The sequence below is a fragment of the Lottia gigantea genome (assembly GCF_000327385.1).
Source record: "Lottia gigantea unplaced genomic scaffold LOTGIsca_30, whole genome shotgun sequence".
NCBI classification, from domain to species: Eukaryota; Metazoa; Mollusca; class Gastropoda; family Lottiidae; genus Lottia; species Lottia gigantea.
Genome location: NW_008708987.1, coordinates 2549805 through 2575266, shown reverse-complemented (window position 1 = coordinate 2575266; position 25462 = coordinate 2549805). Strand labels below are relative to the sequence as shown.

Sequence of the window (25462 nt, the reverse complement as noted above, 5' to 3'; positions counted from 1 at the left end):
TGCAAAAACAATGACTTAATATTCTACCTTCATGTTCAGAATAATGACCTTTATTTTAGGAAACAAACTGCTATTTGTGAACAAGTCTATGACTCTGTATTTTGAGTAAATTATGAAATTCAACCATTATAATATCATAATAAACAATTAAAATACAGAAACAGGAAGTAGACAGGAAGGAACCTCCCATTGAAATATCATTTACTTATAGTTATACAACTCTTATATTATCATCATATTATCAAATATATAAATAAAGTTAAAAAACTTCTGAAAATACTTCTAAACCTAAAAAAACACTGGCAGTTACATATTCTGTTGTCAAAAAACTCATTCTAAATAATATTACAACCAATATTTTACTATAATTTAATCATATTAACTATGTGGACTCTCTAGACAGATTAAAATACTGTTCAGTAGTAGTTTATGACAGCTTAATATTTGATGTCCAATAAAAAGGAGAAAACAGGTGTGTACCCATCCAAACTGCAATTTATTTGTCAGAATTTACAAACTGATCGCAACAACGTCAAGAAAGTAGACATAAATCTCGTCCACGAACACTCCTGGATCCTTAAATCCTATATTCTATGCCCATAATTGTCAAGACTTTGTCTTAGCACCAAGTGCAAGATGGTTTTACAGGAGTATGGACAGTTGTATACTAGATAAGGAGTTAGTTGTTGGGTGAGCCATCGTCAGGTGAGCCATTGTCGGGTGAGCCATTGTTGAGTGAGCAACTATCCTCCAATCCGTGCTGTATCAAATAGAATACTATGTTTATAGATAGATTATAAAGATGAGTTATAAAGGTAGAATATTACTAGTATAAAATATATAGAAATAAACAACACCAATCAATCTAGTCTGGCTATAAAACTGTCATATTTCATATGATTGATAAATCCTGAGGAATTTACATCCTTCAATCACAGTATACTTTATTTTACTGGTTTTTTTTAAAGTTTTTTCTTGTTAAAATCATAATAAATACTCTTGAATAAATATATTATATATTGTTTTGTTCAGATTTACTCTGAATATTGACTTTACATTCCTAGATTTTACATTAGAGCAACAATTTTTACACATAAAACTACCTCAATAAAGTCTTATCTATCTGAAATTTGTAAGAAACCTGAGTTGCAGCATTCATTGAAAATATCAATAAGAATTTGATGAAATGTTTAAACTAGACCTAGGGCATGCTGATTCCTCTGAATAATCTATTACCATTATGTAACTGAGACTGTATTGTTAGACTTACAAAGTGTCTGTGAGCTATTATCATTTATTGACAGTTTCATTGATAACATTGTCTTCAGAAGAATTAATACAATTTGTTGTAAATTACTCTGTAGCTTAAAAAAGTGATAAAATTAAAACTGGTGGATTCTGCCATATTCTGATGAATCCAGATTCACACAAAAAAAATATCTTATGATCAACTTTTGTAGTAAATACTATTTCTCATTGTAATATTTTACACTTACAACAACTACTAATCACATAATCTATTGAGAAACTCAGCCAAGGTTATCAGAGGAATTTAACAAATTTATTGACAATTTCATTTATAACATTGTCTTCAGAAGGATAATACAATTTGTCACGAGTTAATTTGGTACAGTAACTAAGATCAAGTGATAAAATTAGAATTAGTAACTTCTGTCATCTGTTAATTGGTAACAGAAACAGTAAAAGAACGGAGGTCACGTTATTTTGATTGGAACTTTGAAAGCAATGAGTCATTGGAACAGAAAGGTCGAAGGTCAAATTGGAAAATGAGATCAGAGAGTGGTTTTATCCATGCTCCATTATCTTAATTATAGATTCACAGTTCTTCTGTATTTCAGTTCTATGACATAGTAGATCACAAGTTTCTAAAACTGAATGGTGTAAATTGATGCTATCAGTGTCCCCAGTACACATAAAAAGTTTAGAAAACTTCCATACAATCCCTATCCTAGTGTAACAACAATACCAGTTTCCCCATTGTACACTTCATATATTCATTGGCTCAGTAAAACAATTCAAAGTAGAGAGCAACAGGCTATGATAATAAACTGGGTCACCATGACAACATTAATTTTAACAGTCAATACAATCTGCATTCAAAGACTGGAAAAATTTCCACCATTGTACAGTGCAGATCTTCATTAAAATATTGCAGCAACAGACTAGAATGATAATAAACTGGGTCACCATGACATCATCACATTTAACAGTCAATACAACCTTCAATCCGATTGGATACAGTCAGGAATCGGTACCGATCTAACTCAATCAAACTAAGCTAAGCTGATATTGGAACCATCATAAAAGTCTGATTATCTGTAGAAATATCAGGAGGAATTAGTATCAGGTCTGATTATTCTGTATGTTGGTACAATGATAGATTGTTTGTTTTACAATCCTCTGATAATATTATAGTAACTAGAACAGCAAATCAATAGCAAATACTGACTAGATATCATTTTAATTCATTGATAGTCAGGAACAGAGATAAAAATAATGGAGGATTGTGCCAGTCATGTCTGACTGGATGTCAAAAATGACAGAGTGGTAACATGAAAGATAATTCCAAAGAAAAAACTTTCAAAAAACACTAATAAAAAAAAAACTTTCAATATGCTTTTAGATTTAAAAAAATTTTTCTTCAAGTGCTCTTCTTTCTACCACACGCTCTTATAGTACGAAAACAAACCCTCAAAATTTTCAAAGTATGTAAATAATTATTATAACAGTGTAAACATTCCAGGGATTAAGGGTCATAATAGAAGTTAAATGAAGCAAAGAAGAAGAAAATAAAATCATTCAGTTGATTAAACTGATATAGTTGTTATAATGTCATGGAACACAAACCCTGGATTATAGAAAACCCATAATTATACATTTCTACAAATAATTTCACTTCATAAACTACACTTATATGATCATAATGAAGGTCACTCTAGTATTTTGAATACTTTAACTAAATTGCCATTTTTACAGAATCCAGTTATCATTGATCATCCCTTCTTTACTGTAAATATACAATTAATAGAACTGTTCACCAGGCTGAAATAACATGTATCGTTTCAAATTGTAGTTCTTTTACTGTACTGGTAATGTAAATGGTGGCTTTTCTGTGAAATTAAGATTAAGATTGTATTCATGTAGATCAATGTTCAGTGAGATTGTTGTTCTGAGAATGGTTAAATTATTGTAATGTAAAAGAGCCAGTGTGTATGAACATGGACCATAATTAAACAACTTTCTTAACGAGACAGATTGATATAAGCCCTGTTTGTTTCTAAATCAGTTATATTTATATATTTGTACATTGTGTAAATGTTGTATATTTCTGAGAGTGAAACTGTGAGTAATAACAATGTTTTATCAGGTTCTGTTTTAATATTTCTATATATTAGAGAATTAGATATTGTTCAAATAAAACCAACTTCCTCAGGTCTACCCTGAAATAACACACAAAAACATGCATTATAGTCAATTTGATCATACTCAACCTCACTTCATCATTTTCACTTGCAGCTTCCTCATTTTAAATATACCACAGTATTTCCTTATTCTTTTACTTCAATAACTCTCATCATAAATTTAAACAAGAAAAATCAAAAACTCTTTTCATTTAGTTTATTCATAGTTATTAATGAGTGACATTCAGGGCTGTACATCAGATTAAGGATGTCCTAAAGGAAAGTTCTTCTTCCTGTGTTTTTATTTTTTTACATTTTAAAGCAATTAGTTCTATTCATTTTACAATTAGAAGTGAAATCGTTGATCGAGAACGGCCATGTCACTTGATAAAATCAGGAATATTTTTTATCAACTCTTCTGAGATCGAAGCAAACTATTTGATCAATTGATTTCTATTCATCAAGTTAATCTCTCCCAATTCCCCTCTAATAGATTCACAGACACAAAACCTACTACAATCACCTGGGATATGGCACTATGGCAGGAATACTACAATCACCTGGGATATGGCACTATGGCAGGAATACTACAATCACCTGGGATATGGCACTATGGCAGGAATACTACAATCACCTGGGATATGGCACTATGGCAGGAATACTACAATCACCTGGGATATGGCACTATGGCAGGAATACTACAATCACCTGGGATATGGCACTATGGCAGGAATACTACAGGATTTGATGAGGATATGTTTCTATGGCAGGCTAGCTACTCTGTGAGGTTGAATATTTCAACTCTACAAGTCTGCATATACACATTACACATTTCCTATTCTGAATCAATAAGAGAATATCAAGTAGGGTGTATGTTGTATTTTTTCATTTCTTTGGACAACAATTGTCCAGTGAGATTTTTGTATAGTGAGCAACTATCCAGTGACAGCTCTCCACACCCCTTGTGAGCTCTAGCCAGACATGACTGGTAAATACAGCTGTATTATCTAAGAGCCCTGGGGCCTTATTCTTCAAAACTTAACTAAGATAAAATCCTGATTTTCAGACATACAGTAATCTGATTGGATAATAAAACTGAATTTAAAATCAATTTTAGTGATTGACCAATCAAATGTCTGGAACACTAAAATCATTATAAGTTAAGTTTTCGAGAATGACGGCCCTTGTTAGAAGTAGTAAGTGATAAAAGATTTGTCTAGTGAGTAATTATCCGGTGAACAGCTGTCTGTACCCCTTATGAGCTCTAGCCAGACATGACTGGTAAATACAGCTATCTCAACAGCTCTTACAGAAGTAAGAGATACAAAGAAAGATGTATGATATTAGTTTGATTGTCATCTGCAAGGTGACATGGTGCCAAGGGTTTGAATCCTCTGTACGTATAACTATCTAAACTATAATAGTTAGAAGAAGTGTATGATAGTGTGAAATATGAGATAAAGAAATGATAACTATTTTATGAATGGATTGATTCAGACTGCTATCTCAGGTTCAGACAATAAAAATATGAGTCACTATCAACTAAATAAACACTATAATAATAATCAACTTCACTACTATTATCAATCTTATAATATAACTTATTTTACACATAAAACAGATAGGGAAATAAAACCAGAAAGAATAGTATGAACTACTTTTTGACAAGATTTTCTTATAATCTTATCATTGACAAAGTAGGTAGGAAATCGAAACCAAAAAGAATGGTCACACTGTCTCATTCATAGACTCTTTGATTTGCCTTCCAGTCAAGAAATTTCTTGATGCCTTTTTGCCAGTGTTTCCAAGAGGCAGCCCTGTGTTGACTTTCATTCTCTATAATCCAGCTAATTACACAAAATAGATTAGGAAACTACGCCAGACGAATAGTTCAGACCATTGTGGAATTTTAGATGACTAAGGCTTTGATTGACCAGTGCTTCCAAGAGTTGGCTTTCATCCCACTATCAATATCATCTAACCATTGCATTTTACATACAGAGCAGATAGGGAGACATATTGTGAAACTGTTTGGATTTTGGGAACTTTCATTTTGCAGTTCAGATCGTTAGTACCAGCACATGGAGTTTTTATTTCCATTCAGCCTTCACAAAACATTTTTAAACCATACCAACAGCCTGTTTTAAATCTTGTCTTAACAAGTTACAGACTTGCAGGATTTGATGGCAGATGGTGCTGATAATGGAATAGTCAATACTAAACTAATCTGAACAACAAGATTACAGTGCTGGTACTTCAACATTAGACAATACAATCAAACTCTATACAGAATAAACATCAGACTGATTTCAATTCAATGATTGATGGTTTTAATGGATTAGCTAAAACAACATCAAATCATTTAGTAGGGTATGAATATTGTACCAGTATTACAATAACATAGTTTCTAACCATGGAGACTCTCTATAGTTCTCAATAATTATCTTAAATATCCCTTTCTTATGACACCATACAATCCTACACACAAACAGATTGGGAAGAGTTTTGTCTGATATGGTCAGTCAGTTTAGGAACCTTAACTGTCAGCCAACTATTGAATTTTGTGTTAACTCTTCACCTGTTTTATAGGATAGACTGAAGCACAGTCATAATATGATATATTTTCACAATAATTATGCGATTTTCGTACATTTCTAGTATTCGTGAAGACTATTTACATATTTTCAAGACTCAAATCAACCCCACAAAATGGCGCAACTGTCCCTTTAAGTCAAACCAATATAAACCAATGGTGGTCATGAGTTCTTATATTTATCAGCGTGTGAAATCCTGATGACCTTCAATAATCTTGTCTACCCAGCTTGAAATGGAAATGAATAATCCAGGAAAGATCAATGTCAAGAGGTTTGACCATGTACAATAATATGCTACCAATACCTAACCAATCTAAGTTGTTGTCCTCGTAAAAACTGGCTCATTTTTTCTATCGGTTCCCAAATCTCTCCAGTAATTAGTAATCATTAGTTAGCTACCAAACGTATCATCTATCACTAGGACTAATGTTGTATTTTTACTGGTATTAGCCAATTAAATCTATTGGTTTAGAAACCCGAGAATAGGGAAATTATACAGAATCAATTCAAATTTATCACTTTATCTTCCTCCATTTTTAGAGAGGATGTGAAAGCATTTGAATATTTTGTCCTTTTTTTATCTTAACTTAATCTTTTGTTAGAGTAATATGAGAATACGGACATTATTACAAATTGATGGTGAATTATTAACTATTTAGATCTTCTATCAAAAATATATCAAAATAACACACCAAATATTAAAGGGATTGTAAAGAGGTTTTCTAAACTGATAGCATCAATTTACACCATTCCAATTTTCATTCCAACGCCTGTGGCTCTTTCAATTCCACTTACCCTATGTTTTATGACGGGAACTGCATAGATATTAATAGAATTGCAAGAACCACAGACATCGTAATGAAAATTGGAATGGGGCTAATTGATGCTCTCATTGTCGCAGATACACATACAAAGTTTAGAAAACTTCTTTACAATCTCTTAAAGGTGTATGACAAAGAGTTGTCGAGATACGTCTTTCATTGTTTTGTAAAATTTATTTGTGAAGTACCGGTACAAGAATAAGAAGTAGATTCTATCAAAAGTCGATACTTTTGTGATCTATTTTTGAAAATTTCTTTCTTAGAAGATGTACTTAATTAAATATCATAGAGATTTTAATTGGATTCTATTCTATAGTAATTATTCTGAAAACAAAAAATATGCTACTGGTATCAAATGACAATATCAATCATTTCATTTCTTTAGAAGATATCTCCAATGCAACAAATCTCATAATCAATTCCATACCCTCAGCCTGGATCTGTCAATCAAACAACACATCTGCTCAATCTGTGTTTCAAGGTCACTAGTCTCACTATAGAAACTTTAACAAGTTTCCATGCCAGTACAAACACAGTGTAGACAGGACAGTGATTCTATTATCTTATCACCCCCTAGAGACTAATTCAAGTGGTTACGATGAAATGACATCAGAGATTAATCTACAACTCTTTTAAGGCTTTCAACAATCAGAATACATCCACAGTCTACCTATTGAACTGGTAAATACAGCTATATCAAGATCCCTGTAGATTATATCAACTATAGTGAGATAAGATATCAGTAGGAAGGTATCAGACAGGACTGGTAAATACAGCTATATCAAGATCCCTGTAGATTATATCAACTATAGTGAGATAAGATATCAGTAGGAAGGTATCAGACAGGACTGGTAAATACAGCTATATCAAGATCCCTGTAGATTATATCAACTATAGTGAGATGAGATATCAGTAGGAAGGTATCAGACAGGACTGGTAAATACAGCTATATCAAGATCCCTGTAGATTATATCAACTATAGTGAGATAAGATATCAGTAGGAAGGTATCAGACAGGACTGGTAAATACAGCTATATCAAGATCCCTGTAGATTATATCCACTATAGTGAGATGAGATATCAGTAGGAAGGTATCAGACAGGACTGGTAAATACAGCTATATCAAGATCCCTGTAGAATATATCAACTATAGTGAGATAAGATATCAGTAGGAAGGTATCAGACAGGACTGGTAAATACAGCTATATCAAGATCCCTGTAGATTATATCAACTATAGTGAGATAAGATATCAGTAGGAAGGTATCAGACAGGACTGGTAAATACAGCTATATCAAGATCCCTGTAGAATATATCAACTATAGTGAGATGAGATATCAGTGGGAAGGTATCAGACAGGACTGGTAAATACAGCTATATCAAGATCCCTGTAGAATATATGAACTATAGTGAGATAAGATATCAGTAGGAAGGTATCAGACAATATAAATCATGGTTTACCATCATCGACTTAGACACTTTAAATACAGCTTTCTTATTTGTACACTTAATTATAGTGTCAGTCAGTCTGTCATAGGAACTTGAACACCTTGCAGTTCTCTTGAATCTCTCATAGACATGGAAAAGTTGTCAAGTATTCAGAAGGGACAACAAACCAAACCCCGTGTGCTACAGGCTGTGTACGTTAAAGATCCCCCAACAGTTAGAAATCGAAAAAGAGTTGACTAATGCCGCTGTCCTGACAAAATTTCCCTCATTGCACACTGCATGATGTTACCCGTTTTCATTAGCCTAATACGGCACAAAAAGTAAGATGCAAAACTCCATTTTATTTTTTGAAAATTCTAAATTCACCCCCGGTTTGACAAGCCCTATACAAGTATACTAATAGTCAAATATACAGTATATATATTTTAATGAAGGTGTAAAGACCAGCTAGTAACATGTTTTACCAGAGTTTAACACACTATTATAAAACTTGTATTACTATCATTAAAACATGATTAGATTAGATAGCAGATAGCTTATACAAGGATGGTGAAACTGATGGTGAAACTGGTGCCAGGCGGTGAAACTGGTGGTAAAATTGGTGGTGAAACTGATGGTGAAACGGTGAAACTCGTGGTGAAACAGTGAAACTAGTGGTGAAACTGGTAATGAAAATGATGGTGAAAACTGATGGTGAAACTGATGGTGAAAAGTGATGGTGAAACTAAAGGTGGAAACTGATGGTGAAAAGTGATGGTGAAACTGAAGGTGGAAACTGATGGTGAAAACTGATGGTGAAACTGGTGGTGAGAAACTGGTGGTGAAACTAAAAGTGAAAACTGATGGTGAAACTAAAAGTGAAAACTGATGGTGAAACTAAAAGTGAAAACTGATGGTGAAACTGGTAGTGAAACTGATGGTGAAGGTTTCTCTTTGAATGCACTATCAGTTCCCTACTGACAAAATATCAACAAGCATGCAGAGGGATGAGAAAACAGTAGGGTATCATTGTGGTAGCTAAATAGAAAACAACATAGCTTGGGAGAAAAGAGCTGAAATTGAAAACACTGTCAGTTACCACTGTCAGTTACCACTGACATCTCACGCCATTTCAATACCATAGTAGGCAACTGAAAACAAAGCTTACAGGGTGGATGGGTCAATAATGTGTGACTTTGTCACTGAGGCTAAACTCAGTGTAAACACAACACATTCGGCAATCAAGCTGATTCTAACCTAGCTTCGAGCTAGCTTTACTTTTCAATTCTCAGTGGAAACACAGTTATACACCTGAAGTTGTCTGACATTACAGTTAACAAGATGATAGCAGAAACAGGTGATGTACTAATAGATAGCAGACGGCAGCAGCCATATTGTTTGTGCCTCTCTGATCATTAGTTCTGCCAGCTTGGTTCTGGATGAATAATGATACAACAAGATGACAATTAAAATACTAGGTCTACACTGTCAGCTACAATCAAATCATCTTACTTTAGTTTTACTTCATAAAATCTCATGAATTTGAAGAAGTTTGATGGTATCTTTTAGATTTTTGAAAAGAATTTACAGCTGAAATAATTTCATCTGAGATACATCAATTCAAACTGAAGAAAGAATGAAGCTAGCTTTGAGTGATACATTATATTTACCTCCACATGAGTACATTCTGGAAGGTTAACACAGCACATTACTGTCAGTTATCAAAGTAAAGGAACTCTTGAAAATTACAGGGAATAAGATCATCAGTCAGTCAGGCATTTTGGTGCTCCAACTAGACAAAGCTGGCAAATATAACAATAACTCAGCAATGAGTAGATCTGCATTTCATTGATTCCCATGGCTAATGAATATAGCTAGAAATAAATGAGATGAGATGAGAATTTTACATCCTAAATCTCCTAACTCCTGTTAGAACTAATGAGGATGCAGTGTGCAAGGAGAGACATTGACCCTACTCATTTGATTCCATCTGTAGGGATCATTAATGTGCCACGGCGCCTATGTTAATTGTCCTATCAGAACGACTGGACACTTTTCCCTTGTCAGTCCCTCCGACCTGCATATAAATAGCTAGAAACAATAACCAGTTGACACAGCTAATAACAACATCTAGAGAGAGTAAAGATTGTAGAATGTAATATCAAGATATGGAGTATGAAGTAGGTATTTCCGACTGACTAACCGATTGTATTGACTGATATAATAGTAATATTACTCTCCTATCAATATAGAAACTAAATTAACTTTCTACTACACAATATGGTTCAGTTCTCATAGATAGAATCTACTGACACAAACACCTTATCTCTCATTTCTGCTAGAACTGGAGGAGACTGAGGCTACTTCCAGATTCAGGTGCTCATTCATCAAACCACTTGATAGATCTGTGTCAACTGATAACTAAGAAAGCAGAAAACAGAAATCAAAGCCAAAAACTGTCCCCTGCCTTAGATATACATGTAACAATCTCTATACTACTAGGACCAACCTCTCAGTATGTTACTGGCCATGAAAGATGCAAATAAGCAACTCCCTATTATAATGGATATTTAGAATAATTTTTACTGTTGAACAATGAACATGGAAGGGCCTGTGGGGTTCGTTCACAATTTTAAAACATATTATTATATAATTATGTAAGAGGAAACCCCAAAAACCGTATCTCCAGTTACAGTATACCAAATTGATGCAATGTTTTAATTAGTCTGGCCAATTAGTGAGCATCCTTAATTAACACTCATTAGCCTAGATTATAGCAATTAGTACAGTTCAATACTCAATTAGTGGCAAGTTCAAAGGTTGAAATCATGATTAAATTAATAATTTCGAGTAAAAAATGGGGGTAATGATAAATTATATTGAAGATATTAAAAGGTAAAAAAGTCATGACATCCTGTCTTGTCACTAATTGCTGCTAGACTTCTGTTTAGATTATCACAAAATTGGGGGAGGGGTATCGAAAAAAACAGAAACTTTTAACTTAGCTCGCCCCATCAATGTTTTGTCTACCTCATCGATAATTTTTTACCTGTTTGACTTTGATTTTATTGTATTTAAAATAGGTAAGCTTTCAATAGAAACAAACAACCAGACCAAATCCAAATCATTTTTTAATTTTACTCAGTGGATGATTAATCAATGCTAAAAGTTAAAGATGCCGTCTAAGTGTATGAAAAATCCATAGAATAACAGAATAATCTTTCGAATTTAAGCCCTTCCAAAGATCCTGCCAGTGGTTATTGTACCAGCCATGTCTGACTAGAGTTGTAGACTTTTAATTTGACTGTTTTTATCACGACAGGACACATGTATATGTAACTCACTAACAAACAACCAAGTTTCCTATTAAGAGCCCTAACAAGGATCAAAATGACCAAATATCCATTGTTCTGGTCAGGGGGTATTAACTGACCTGATAAGCCTAATATAAACACAGGTTATAAAAGCTGGTCAAGTATATAATAGTCAGTGTATTACAGGAAATCTATTAAATAATTATTATCTCTTAGTTAAACATTATAAACCCTACTTTAAATAATCATAAATATTGAAACAGGGAAGTTGTTTAGTACGAGTCGTACCTTACTAGAGCTGTAGACTGCTGATATAGCTGTATTTACCAGTCATGTCTGACAATCGGTCTTCAACATTATAAACCCTACTTTAAATAATCATAAATATTGAAACAGGGAAGTTGTTTAGTACGAGTCGTACCTTACTAGAGCTGTAGACTGCTGATATAGCTGTATTTACCAGTCATGTCTGACAATCGGTCTTCAACATTATAAACCCTACTTTAAATAATCATAAATATTGAAACAGGGAAGTTGTTTAGATTGTATTTACCAGTCATACCTTACTACAGCTGTAGACTGCTGATTTAGCTGTGGGCCTATTTACCAGTCATGTCTGACAAGAGTTCTTGCCTCTTAAACATTTTAAACCTTACAAAAATACAACCGTATGTATTGAAGAAGGGTTGTTGATTTTACTGTATTTACCAGTCATGTCTGACAATCGGTCTTCAACATTATAAACCCTACTTTAAATAATCATAAATATTGAAACAGGGATGTTGTTTAGATTGTATTTACCAGTCATACCTTACTACAGCTCAGAGTGTTGATACAGCTCTTTGCTCTGTGATTTTAGTATGATTACCAGTCATGTCTGACTAGAGTTCTAAACTCAACATTATAAATCATAATCATTGAAGCAGTGCTATAGATTTGACTGAATTTACCAGCCATGTTTGACAAGATCTCCTAGCTAAACAGTTAAACACACTTTCTGTTTCAATACTGTATTCTTGCCTAAATTTCACAAAAAGAGTAAGTGCACTTCACCAATTACCTTTTAATACATGCACCAGCATGGCCTGTATCTTTATCAACTTGTGAAATATAAAGTGAAAAATCAACCAAGTTGAAGTAGAAAATGCAAGAATACTGCAGATTAAAATGGACCAAGTTGATGAAGAAAATACAAAAATATACCAGATTAAAATCAACCATATTGAAGAAGAAATGGTGAACATGTATCACCAGCTAGTGTTAGTGTTTTATAGACAGGTCTGATATTTTATGATCTATCTACACCTGTACTGGTGGTTGGTATTTAGTCTTGATCATTTGACCTGTGGTCAGTATTGGCCATAAAAACCTCTTAACAGCAGGGGGTCTGTAGTTAACAATAATAATAATAACACCAGATAGTTAATCTTTCACATTTATCAATTTCAACAGGTTAATCTGTAACTAGTAAAATGTGTTTGTTTGTACAGGAATTTTAAATTCAAATGTTGAATGTACCCTAGAGGTTATTATCTGATTTAAATACACCTGTCAAATTTTCATTTAGTTTTTTTAATCTATTGGCTGTTTAAATATTTCTGGTACAGTTTGAAAACTTTTATACCATAATTTAAAACGATCAATTTGATTATAGTCCATTAATAAACTTGGCCTTCACTTTCAGGGCCGCTCCCATCAACAAGACGTTCTATTCTCAATACATGAAACCACAGGGAGAAAGGAACCAGATAGCAACTGGGCTTACTCTAGAATTGACGCCTTTCCTCAAGGTCAGCAAGTAGGTATTTAATAACTGAGTCAACAAAAAAGTTATAAATCACTGATTGAGAAGCGAAACTAAACTAAATTCATGAATGATTTGAAAGTTGTATTTACTACAAAAAGCAAACAACACAAATAGTAGAATATTCATGAGGTCCAACTTATAGTCAAATCACATAAACGTCCTCCTGTTTCCTTCCAATTCAATATTCTCTGAGAATCATCTTGATTTGAATGAAGGGACACATTGGATGACTTTTAATAAAACTCTCAATATTCATATGATTGAATAAAAAACAATGTATAAAAGTAAAGGATCATCATGATCATTGCTTTAAACACATGGATTTTTTATACATAACTTATCCCTTTACAGGTCAAACAAAATTTGGATTAAATTCTGAATGTGCTGTATAAACACTTTTCAACAGAATGGGATGCACATTATTCGCTGTTAGATATATTTGATGGATTCACTCGAGGGTAACAAAGGATGAGTAATTTATTTGCATTCAAATACAGTCAATGCAACTTTAGCCAGTTTTAGATTCACAATGCTGTTTATCAAACATCTTCACAATGTCTAGCTTTTGACTGAGTGTTATACCTTGACCGCAATAGTCACCTTTCTTGTATCATGTAACTTTGAAAATGCAGCAAATTGTACGTTAACAATTATAGCCAATCAGAGTCCTGGCTGTATTATGAAAAATAATGAAAGAGAGAAACTTGCAATGATTTTAAAATATGTTAGGATAGGGCAGGTGTGTCATACATATTTACAAGTGATGAACTCTGTTTCACTATTGAGAGATTAATCCTGTATTCAAAGCATGTATTAAGAATGCAGGAACCTATAAAACCTCCTCTAGACATGTATAATGGCCCTTGTAAGATAAAACCATCTGTCATCATATAGAGATTTAACACAAGACTATACAGTCCTAACTAGTATCTAGAATTGTTACTGTCAGACACTACATAAACACGAAACGTTGCATAAAATTTTTACCAATGATTATTGTTCTATAAAGCTGTAGTAAAGTAGTAACCTAAATATTGATGATACATTTAGTTTTTATATTTCCTCTTTCACTGAGATATCTCATTATATCTTAACCTTTCCATTGCATCTTGTTTAATCATAAATCTTTACTTTGTGACCTTGGCCAGTGTTTTTATGAGACAGTCACCATCTTTCACTGATATCAGATCACTATAACAAAGTGAATGAAAAATTACTCATATTTTTATCATAATGCTTTATATGATGAAACATCCAGTTTCTCTTTCCTTATTTCAAGTGGTGTTAAATTTTAGTAATCTGGGCCGCATTTCACAAAAAATCATTTGTCATGAGTATAGAATTTTACATGAAGAAATACAATAGACAAGACAAAAATTGATATTAAGATTTTTTGTGGAACTAGGCTCTGATTCCTACTGCCTGACTTGAGCAATCAATTCAATATTATAAGCTGATAGAGATCCTATCCTGTCTTAATTACATTAAACTACATAAACTTCCTTAAATGGTATTTAGTAACTGGGCAATAAATAACAGGATACAATTATATAGATAACAATTACTTTAATAAATATTTTGTGACGTTCAACGATGATGCTTTCGTCTTTATCAAGCAATGATGATCAATGATCAATGAAAATCATTGCTTGATAAAGATGGAAGAATCTTTGTTTAAACGTTGCAAGTTATTTTATTAAAGCAATTGTTATCTATAAAATTGTATCCAGATATAAACTACATAAACAAGGTAGAGATGATTCCATTGTGACAAAATTAACAGCCAAAATCAGTTTGATAACAAGCTACCATCATACATAACTCTCTGACAGCCTTCTGCAACAAAACCAGCGTAAACAAACTAACAAACAAAATTAAAATATAACAGGTCTTTAAATATTATGGAACACATGACCCTAAAACTGACAAAATAACCATGTAAAACTGTGTATAAGAGGGCTAGAGACCTTTAAAACTAAAGTCAACAAAAGTCCAGCTAATAAACAAACATTACTCTCAGTTATAATTTGGTAATAAACTAATAAAACAATGCTTGAGAATTACTAGCCATTCTATACAAGTTATGTTACATTTTATTTCTAGTGGGAACAGTTCGAATTTCAAATCAATACCTGAATGATAAAACCACGCCATTTTGTAACTTAGTTAAAACAAAACAGACATGCACTTGATCTTAGAAACTGATTTATATAGTTTTATCTTAAAATCATAAACTTGCTAGTAGACAGAATCTTTGAGATCTTATATCATAATCCTAAATTATTTATAGAATAATTGCCAAGAGATTGAAAGTAATTTCTACCCTAAGAGTTCCTATCTTTATGGTACCCTGGTACATGATCGAGTCTAAAAATAAATGAAATGAATGAACATAAAAAAGTGGATACGTAATCATCAACAGTCCATTTTTCTCAGTAGTTTAAGATCATAGTATATTATGTATTAGATATTTTCAGTTGATTTATTTGTAGGTATTTTCAATAGTACTTAATAATTGAAATTATTACTATTCAATCCACCTACAAATAAATCAACTTCCAGTACTGTTATTTACATTTTAACTTTAAACTAAAAGTCCAGAAATATCTGACTCTGATACGAAGAATTAGATTAAACTTTAACACCAACAATAGACTCTTTTATACCAGACTGCTATATAGCGTTATGTTCTCACTCCAGACCAGCCTGTGATAAAATATGCCCATTAACATGACATATCTTTCAAAAAAGAAAAAGATTGAACAACAATAACAATGTACAACAATGTGATGATTTAATCAATCTGATATTCTAGAATCTAGTATAATCTAGTCATAGTTTAAAATCAATCAGATGATTCATCTTCAGACCAGGCAGACTTGACACAATACCACTTTCACTTTATAATGAATTAAAAAATAACACAATCAAATCTCAAGTTAAGAATCAGACAGCAACCCTGATCAACTTGATTGTCTTGTGTTGAGGACAAAATCAAATTTGGATTTTTTGGTCTTAAAATAACATTGAATTTAAAGCCTGTTTGAAAACTTCGATCATATATGCATACATATAGTATTTAAGCTATGTACTTGTGACAGCAATGCAGGATATGTTATGACATTCCAGTGTATATTATAATATGTATTTAATTAGGTTGTATAAGTAGGCTATATAAAGGATTGTCATGGTATGTAAATTCTATTAGATACAGCACACCATATCCTAGCCTCTCCTTTTATCAATTTTTATATTAAGAGATCATCAATTATAAAACACTCTGATTTTCTGAGACTAGGCATGCTTACTCTTCTAGACACCAGATTTCAAATCCCTACTGATAGTCATAATTATACAAGATTAATATCTAATCACAAACCCTTAAAAATCAACGTAACTGTCAGATGAGATCCTAACCACTTTTCATTATAACAATTATTTCCTCATTTATAATTAATATACAACTTCCTCATATGAATAGTTTGTTTGCTGCTACTTATGTTTTGGCAAACTAGTATTTTGGAGTTAGAGATTCATTTTAAATCAGTTGGGATCAATAGTAACTGGGATTTTTTTATCCAATTCATCTGAAACTTATGATCACTCACTTCAAGATCCAAATGATAAATCCTGATCTATTATTGACAATTCAGATGATTGTCATGGGTTTAACCAGGATTTCTCCTGAACCAAACATACACTGATTACTCTAGTCAACTATTTACATAAAGGATACATAAATCTGGTCCTTGTTATATCTGGTTTTTAAATTTATTTTTATTCCATTTTCATCAATATCACTAATAATAATCATATCCCTGACACCATCTTCCGGACGACATCCTGAAAAAATATAAAAAATATTCAAATATTTCTGTGGATTTAGACAGAACAATTTGAGCAATCTTGAGGCTCTGATATTATCAGTTGTGGCTGTGGCTAAACCACCACAGGGACCGGTTGAATCAAATCGCCAGACCCCCACTCATGTAGTTGAGCCACTGTCAGTAGAGCTCTTTGCTGTTGGATCAGCGAAAATCTATAAGTTTATTTCAAATTGTTAAATTATTGTTTACTAAGGTAAAAGCTTTCGAATCAATCTGACTCCATTAATCTAATGAGAATGCAATTCAGATACTTAAACTAGTCAGACAACATAAAACATTGGTCAGACACTATTGTCAGTAAGCCTATAGCTAGTCATTATGGTAGAACTGAATATTGAAGGCATTGAAGAAGGACTGTGATGGGACCAAGCTGGGTCTGTCTGGCATAAATTGGACAAGTTCCAGGGGGTCAACAGGGATGTGAATTCATTGCATTGACAAAGATATATGCAGTTTACAGCTAAAACCTTTTAACTGTAGGCCTGCTGTTTATAACAATAACAATGCCAACAATGGGCTAACTCAGTCTATTGACACTGTCATAATAAAGCTTATATTTTTAAATATTCATTTGAGTCTCAGCAACAAGAAAATGAATCAAAAGAGTGCAATTTGGATTTGAATGCCAAAAACACAAAGATATATTCTTAAAAGGACTGGCTTATCGGTAGTGTAAATTATCTGAAGTGGGCCGTTATCTGTCAAATAGAAACAATAGTGTTCTACATATTATCTTGAACAAAGACAGGAAACTACAGACAACAAATAAAATCTTGTTTCTATTCTTCATCTTTTCAGTTTCCTAGTGCAATGTGAAGCTGGAAAAGTAAATATCAAACAAAAATAAGAAATTAAAAAAGCCTCACCTCTTGCCGACAGTTCCGACTTCATATTCACTGAAGCCGATCACCAAATAATCCAAAACACTAATTTAACAACATAGAGACGATACACTACTACACTAGTCGACTAGAGAGTCATTGAATAACTTACTCCATCTGACTGACTCACAATTCTTTCAACTTGCCGCCGCCACTCCCACAACCAGTCATAACAAAATCATCCAGACGTAATTTACAATGAAATGACTTTACGTTTTATAACAAGACTGGATGTTAAAGACTTAACACGCGTGTTTATAGATTTCATTATCCAGTTTTATACCACAGCGTCCGTTTCATTGATTATTTACAAATGTCGTGACGATCGAGTCTAGTCTACTATTTAAAGACCTTTCAGAAAATGTCGCAATTTCTGGAACTTCGACTTAAATTTTGTCAAATTCAAATAAATTAAATCGTAACTCACTTGAATGATTTCTTTGACAAAAAATCTGGCATAAAATTCAACTGTCAACTTTTTCAATTTGAAATGCTGAATGAAAATTGTTGCCTAAATCAAGACAAAGATGTCGTAAAAATTGCGTGCGCACGGTAGATTTACATGGAAGAATTAAGACAAAATTCTTCTCTTGTGTTTATGCATTTTAAATGTCAAAATAAGGATTAAATATGGCGTATTCCCACAATTATGGACGTGGACGAGGAAGGGGAGGTCCCCCGCCTCCGTTCGGTGGAAGAGATCGGGATTTTTCAGCCGGAAATCATCGAAATCCGTCTGCACAAAATAATCAACATCGCCATCATCAGCCAACTTTCAGCAATACAATGAGATTGATATCTGGAGACGATCACGACAGAATGATTCGAGGCGATAGGAAACGGCCAGGATCTCCACCACGACAACAATCACCTTCACAGAAAAGACCAGTTTATGATTCTAGAGTAGGGCTTGCATGACATCTTACTGGAATCTTTTAAAAACCTAAATTAGGTCTGAGCCTAAATGTCAACATTTCTATAGCATGGGGTTGGACTAAAGGAGGGTATAATATTCATAGACTTAAACATAGTTGGATAGCCTCGATTTGAGCTGAATGTCATAGCATTGCATAGCCATCATACACGTAGTCAGATTGGAAAGCTTGGGGCACACATTTATAATATTTTCAAGCGAATAAATTGTATGTGCAGCAACAATAATATTCTGATTTCATATAAGTACGGTTTTGCCACCAAAAAAGTTGTTATGGAAGAAGCAATTAAATTGGGGCTGATATCTGGAGGGATAATACACATTAAACTCTTTGCTCTTAAAAATATACACTGAATATTTTCAATGATGTGGTAACAATTTTGTATCAGAGTTTGACAGTTTTACAGAATAAATTTCTTATATGAAAGAATATAGTTTTTGGATTATAACCAAATAGAAATAGTTTGTTAGACTTCATACATACCTACATGCATGGCAACATTTGTCATTTGGGTGGTATTGGTGGGCCTTTGAGAAGGGGTTTCTTTTTTTTTCTTTGAATGTGATTTAACTGCTTGTTTTTCTATTGAAGGCTGATGATCAGTATGGGAGATACGGAAATGGATCAGCAGATGTTCCCAGAGGACATCCTGGATCCATGGATTATGGTTTTGGACAAAGAGACCTACAAAGAGGAGATAACAGACAATTTTCTAATATGCAGGACTCTAGAGGTCAAATCAATCCTGGAGGGGGAGGAGGCCTGTTGCCCCAACCCCCTAGAGGTCAAATCAATCCTGGGGGAGGAGGTAGCTTATTGCCAACACCCCCATTAAATCAAGCACCATTGTTTCCAAGTTCAGCCTCAGTGTCTACACCAAGTGGTCAGCCAGCTACCAAACCCTTGAAATCCATTTTAAAGAAGAAAGCACCTGCCAATGAACCTGGTAGTCAACCAACACCACAAGAACAACCATCAAGTTTACCAGACAGACCAGCTGCCATGGCTCAGTCACAAAACAGAGGTGTAGATAAAACCAGGCTGCCTGGTATGTCGTCTTATTTAGAACAGGAAGACGAGGATAGGTTTCTGTATGGTGAGGACGTGAGCCGGCAAATAAGTGCTGCAATGCAGAAAGCAAGTAATAAGGGAGAAATGGGGCTAGGATCATGGATGCATCCTAGTGATATTGCAAGATCCCAGCAAAATGTACCAGTGAGTACTGGTTTTAGTGGAGGGTCTGGTGTAGTGACAACGCAGCCTGGTGGGATCACAGCTCTCTCTGATGAATCAATGTCAACAATCCAAGCTGCTCTAGCATCTCTCAAACAAACCCAAGCTCCACCAAGCCAGTCGTCGATATTCCCAGTGTCTCAACCAAGACAACCAGACGTAATGTCAGCATTACCCAACATCTCCAATGATCTACTGTCCAGCCTTAGGCTTCCATCAAATCTTTTATCTGGCTTAGGTGTTCAGCAGCCGCAACAACAATCTCGAAATCCACAAATGGATCTACTGTCCAGTCTTTCGAGTTCCCAGACTTCTGAACTGTTGTCAACGGTGAATCAACTGAAAGCCTCAATGGGAAGACAAGATCTATTACCTCCAGTGAGTCAGGCATCTCAGCTATCAGAGTCTCTTTTAGCGAGTCGGTTTGGAGTTCAGCAGTTAACTCCAGTACGGGACGAACCAAAGAAAGACGAGACAACCAACACAATTCAAAATATTTTACAGTCAATCGGTTTTGATTTTGGTATGTCCAAGAGAATGCAGGAGCTTGCAAGAGAGAAAGAAGAGCGAGAGGGCAAAGTGAAAGAAAAAGATATCTGCATTAATCAGTCAGCTTCTTTTCTAGGGGGAGGGTTATCAGGGGCTGACCTCACAGCCGGTTTATTCAAAAGAAAAGACTCCCAGCCTCGTAAAGAGAAAAGTGAAAGCAAAGAAATGAAGAAGCCAGAAGAAAAAGAAACTGGACAGAAAATTGAAAGTGTTCTTTCCTCAAAACGAGATTCCTCGGACTCGAAGCCCCCCCTAGTTGATCCATATAACCCTTATGGCCAGGGTGGTGCTTACCCCCCAGTAACAGAAGCTTTCCCTCTGGCTGGCATCCCTGTCCACCCAAATCAACATAGTTATCCCCCTCCTGGCTTCCCCCCTGGTTATCCACAAGGTTTTCCCCCACCCCCTGGTTTTTTTGGGACACCTCCAACCCACGTGATGCCACACCCTGCCATGCCAACTGTCAGTGACAGACGAGAAAGTGACAATTTTGACGATTATGACGACTTTGATCGATCCATGAATAAAAGGTCACGGCGTGAATCTCGTTCCAGTGAAAGGTCAAGGTCCAGAAGCATCAGAAGGGGTTCATCAGACAGAAGTCCAAGGCGAAGACGTTCGTTAGAAAAAAGCCCTAGATTGAAAAGTCCTGGAAGAGGTCGTTCCAAAAGCCCTAAAAGACGGTCAAGAGACAGAAGTCCAAAGAGAAGAGATTCACGAAGTCCCAAAAGAAAAACCTCGCCAAGCCCCAAGAGAAAAAGATCACCAAGTCCTAAAAGACGAGGTTCTCGGGATAGGAGCCCTAGACGTAGGGACTCGAAAGAGAGAAGATCTTCTAGAGATAGAGATCGGAGAAGATCTTCCAGGGATCGTGATAGAAGACCTTCATCTAAAGATCGTACTGGTACAAGAAGAAATTCAAGGGAGAGAGATAGACGACCGTCTTCAAAAGATCGTGAAAGACGCCCCTCGTCCAAGGACAGAGATAGACGCCCTTCGTCAAGAGACAGAGATCGAAGAGGAAGTTCCAGAGATCGGAAAGTTAGTTCTGATAATCTGCCTCCGAGGACAGATTCTAGAGATGCCCCCAAGGAAAGATCCAACAGGAATGATTCGGTGGATAAAAAACTACCTGAGGACTTTAAGATTCAAATTGGTACCAATGCTGATTCAAGAAGGGTGTTGCCTTCAAAAAATATTTTAGACCAGCCACCCAAACAGCCATCACCAGAAACAACTCGTATTGTACTTATGCCGAAAACAGATCAACATATTCGCAAAATTACTGTAGCTCCGAAATCTAAAACTGAAGAGACATCGAAATCTAAAAGCATACCCACTGACGTACCGCCAGAGGTGAAAGCCAAGCTGAAACAGGAGCATGACGAGAGGCAGAAAAAACTGGACAATCTGGAGAAGGAGATGGAGAAGCTAAAGAAACAACAGAATGAAATCATGAGAAAACGTCAGAGACAGAGAGATGGACACAAGGATCCTCTGCTAACGGCGAACAGTAAGCTTCAGGAAGAGATCACAGAGCAGATTCGAGCTCTAAGGAGAGCTGCTGAAGAACCATTGGATGTGAAAAAATATCAGAAGCCAGAAATCAAGGTGGAATCTAAAGGAGATGCCCATAGTACTAATAAACAAGTGAGTATTGTCTTTAAGGGGTTGTAAACAGTTCCTCTTTTATCGAGCAAGGGGTTTTAAAGATGTAGCTTTCATTGGTAAAATAATACATCTAAAGCAACTGGGTTATCTCTTCATGTCTATCATAATACTTATTTTAGTTGAATAAGAGAACTAGAGAGGAAGTTGATCCATAATGGTGTTGTCTTTACTATCAGTCAACCATCTACATTAGCCCACGAGGTGCAGAAAAGTAGGAAGTAAAACTCCATTTATTTCATTTCTTTTCTTAATCTCAGTTTGATACTTTGTGTCTATTTATATCAACTCTATTCCTTAATTTCAGTCGTCATCAAGTTCTATAAATTATAAGTTTGTGGACCATCGTTCTCACTGGTGTAGATGTTGTAATGTTGTTTCTAATAATATACTGATGATGTGTAAACATTTAAAATCTAGATCACATCAACAGGTTGGTTATTTTATTGTATTAACGTCCATCAGAACCCTATCTTGTACAGAAGGTCCATACACAAACACTTCCTTACTTGATCTCAATTTTAGTAATTTATTTCAATTTGAGCTCTTTTATAAGATTTGAACGACATAAAGAAGGGAGGAGCACATATAACAAAAACACAAGACAATATTATGGAATATAACACACTTGTTTAATAAGGTTAGGCACATAACGTTATTAAAGAAGTGTGTTATATTCCATAATATTGTCTTGTGTTTTTGTTTAGCTCCTTTAGTATTAAGATGTATTAAGCTCATGCTTATCTTTCTGAAGCTCTTAATTCTAATTAAGTCTCATTTGTTGGTTTTTTGATTGACCTCAGAGTGTTTTAAAATACTTATTAAATATTAAAACATAACCTAATGTCTATATTTATCTATAATTTATGATTTGGTATGCTGGTCTTGCTACTTTGATCTAGTTGAATAGGTCACTGATGACTCTAATGTTAACAATGTATTGTAGAAAGATACATGAGTTATTATTTTATATTTTATAGAAAGTAGATCCCTATGACAGACCCTGGACTATTCACAGCATGAAGAAGAACTCAGAAAGTAACAGTAAAGGCCCAGTCACAAATTTACCACTTTCAGGTTGAATTTTTTTCTTATTTTCACCAAAGAATTTGGTAATGTTCGATTCATTTACTATTTGATAGACAGGGACCTTTTTTCAAAAAAATAAACTAAGATAAAAATCCAGATTTTGAGAAATACAGTAAAAATCAATTTATCAGAACACTAATAATCATCTTGAGTTAGGATTTTAAAATTAAGGGCCCCAGGTTTCAAAGATTTGCTCAGCTAAAGAAAGAAACATTGACCTATATAGTAATAGTGGTTGTCGCATTGAAGCAGACCATGCTTACTCTTTTCTAAACACTTGATGATACTTCTCTTTGGAGGAGTCCACTACTATACAATTTGTACTCTTGATTTTGCTGTTCTGTAGACGAGATATTGATAAAGGGAATTGTCTTGCTTGTACCAATTTTTATTCACATTAATTCTGTTAATCATAGAGTTGTTAAACTAGAGAGTCAAGTCGAAAATATGGCTGAAATAAAATGACAGAATTGATTTTGAAATGAGTATTTTATAGGGTATAATGTTACAGTGATATTTTATAGGGTACAATGTTACAGTGATATATTATAGGGTATAATGTTACAGTGATATTTTATAGGGTATAATGATACAGTGATATTTTATAGGGTATAATGTCACAGTGATATTTTATAGGGTATAATGTTACAGTGATATTTTATAGGGTATAATGTTACAGTGATATTTTATAGGGTACAATGTTACAGTGATATTTTATAGGGTATAATATTACAGTGATATTTTATAGGGTATAATGTTACAGTGATATTTTATAGGGTATAATGTTACAGTGATATTTCATAGGGTATAATGTCACAGTGATATTTTATAGGGTATAATGTTACAGTGATATTTTATAGGGTACAATGTTACAGTGATATTTTATAGGGTATAATGTTACAGTGATATTTTATAGGGTATAATGTTAGTGATATTTTATAGGGTATAATGTTAGTGATATTTTATAGGGTATAATGTTACAGTGATATTTTATAGGGTATAATGTTACAGTGATATTTTATAGGGTATAATGTTACAGTGATATTTTATAGTGTATAATGTTACAGTGATATTTTATAGGGTATAATGTTACAGTGATATTTCATAGGGTATAATGTTACAGTGATATTTCATAGTGTATAATGTTACAATGATATTTTATAGGGTACAATGTTACAGTGATATTTCATAGGGTATAATGTTACAATGATATTTTATAGGGTATAATGTTACAGTGATAGGGTATAATGTTACAGTGATATTTTATAGGGTATAATGTTACAGTGATATTTTATAGGGTATAATGTTTCAGTGATATTTTATAGGGTATAATGTTACAGTGATATTTCATAGGGTATAATGTTACAGTGATATTTCATAGGGTATAATGTTAGTGATATTTCATAGTGTATAATGTTACAGTGATATTTTATAGGGTATAATGTTACAGTGATATTTCATAGGGTATAATGTTACAGTGATATTTCATAGTGTATAATGTTACAGTGATATTTTATAGGGTATAATGTTACAGTGATATTTCATAGGGTATAATGTTACAGTGATATTTCATAGTGTATAATGTTACAATGATATTTTATAGGGTACAATGTTACAGTGATATTTCATAGGGTATAATGTTACAATGATATTTTATAGGGTATAATGTTACAGTGATAGGGTATAATGTTACAGTGATATTTTATAGGGTATAATGTTACAGTGATAGGGTATAATGTTACAGTGATATTTTATAGGGTATAATGTTAGTGATATTTTATAGGGTATAATGTTACAGTGATATTTTATAGGGTACAATGTTACAGTGATATTTTAT

The 25462-nt window shown here is 33.9% G+C and overlaps 2 protein-coding genes across 2 annotated transcripts in view; one reads left to right on the top strand and one right to left on the bottom strand.

Annotated features, from left to right (window-relative positions):
• The window catches only part of LOTGIDRAFT_119149 (hypothetical protein), a gene marked incomplete at both ends in the record, with an annotated part of 95251 nt that extends 77991 nt beyond the window's left edge, over window positions 1–17260 (bottom strand). The window contains one exon of the mRNA XM_009057582.1: window positions 17120–17260. Coding sequence (XP_009055830.1) covers window positions 17120–17260 — 141 coding nt within the window. The remainder of the gene's footprint in view (window positions 1–17119) is intronic.
• Window positions 17261–22290: 5030 nt separating this feature from the next.
• LOTGIDRAFT_119253 (hypothetical protein) overlaps window positions 22291–25462 on the top strand; it is a gene marked incomplete at both ends in the record, with an annotated part of 4384 nt that continues 1212 nt past the window's right edge. Inside the window, 3 exons of the mRNA XM_009057581.1 lie at window positions 22291–22518; window positions 22844–22969; window positions 23517–23613. Coding sequence (XP_009055829.1) covers window positions 22291–22518; window positions 22844–22969; window positions 23517–23613 — 451 coding nt within the window. The remainder of the gene's footprint in view (window positions 22519–22843; window positions 22970–23516; window positions 23614–25462) is intronic.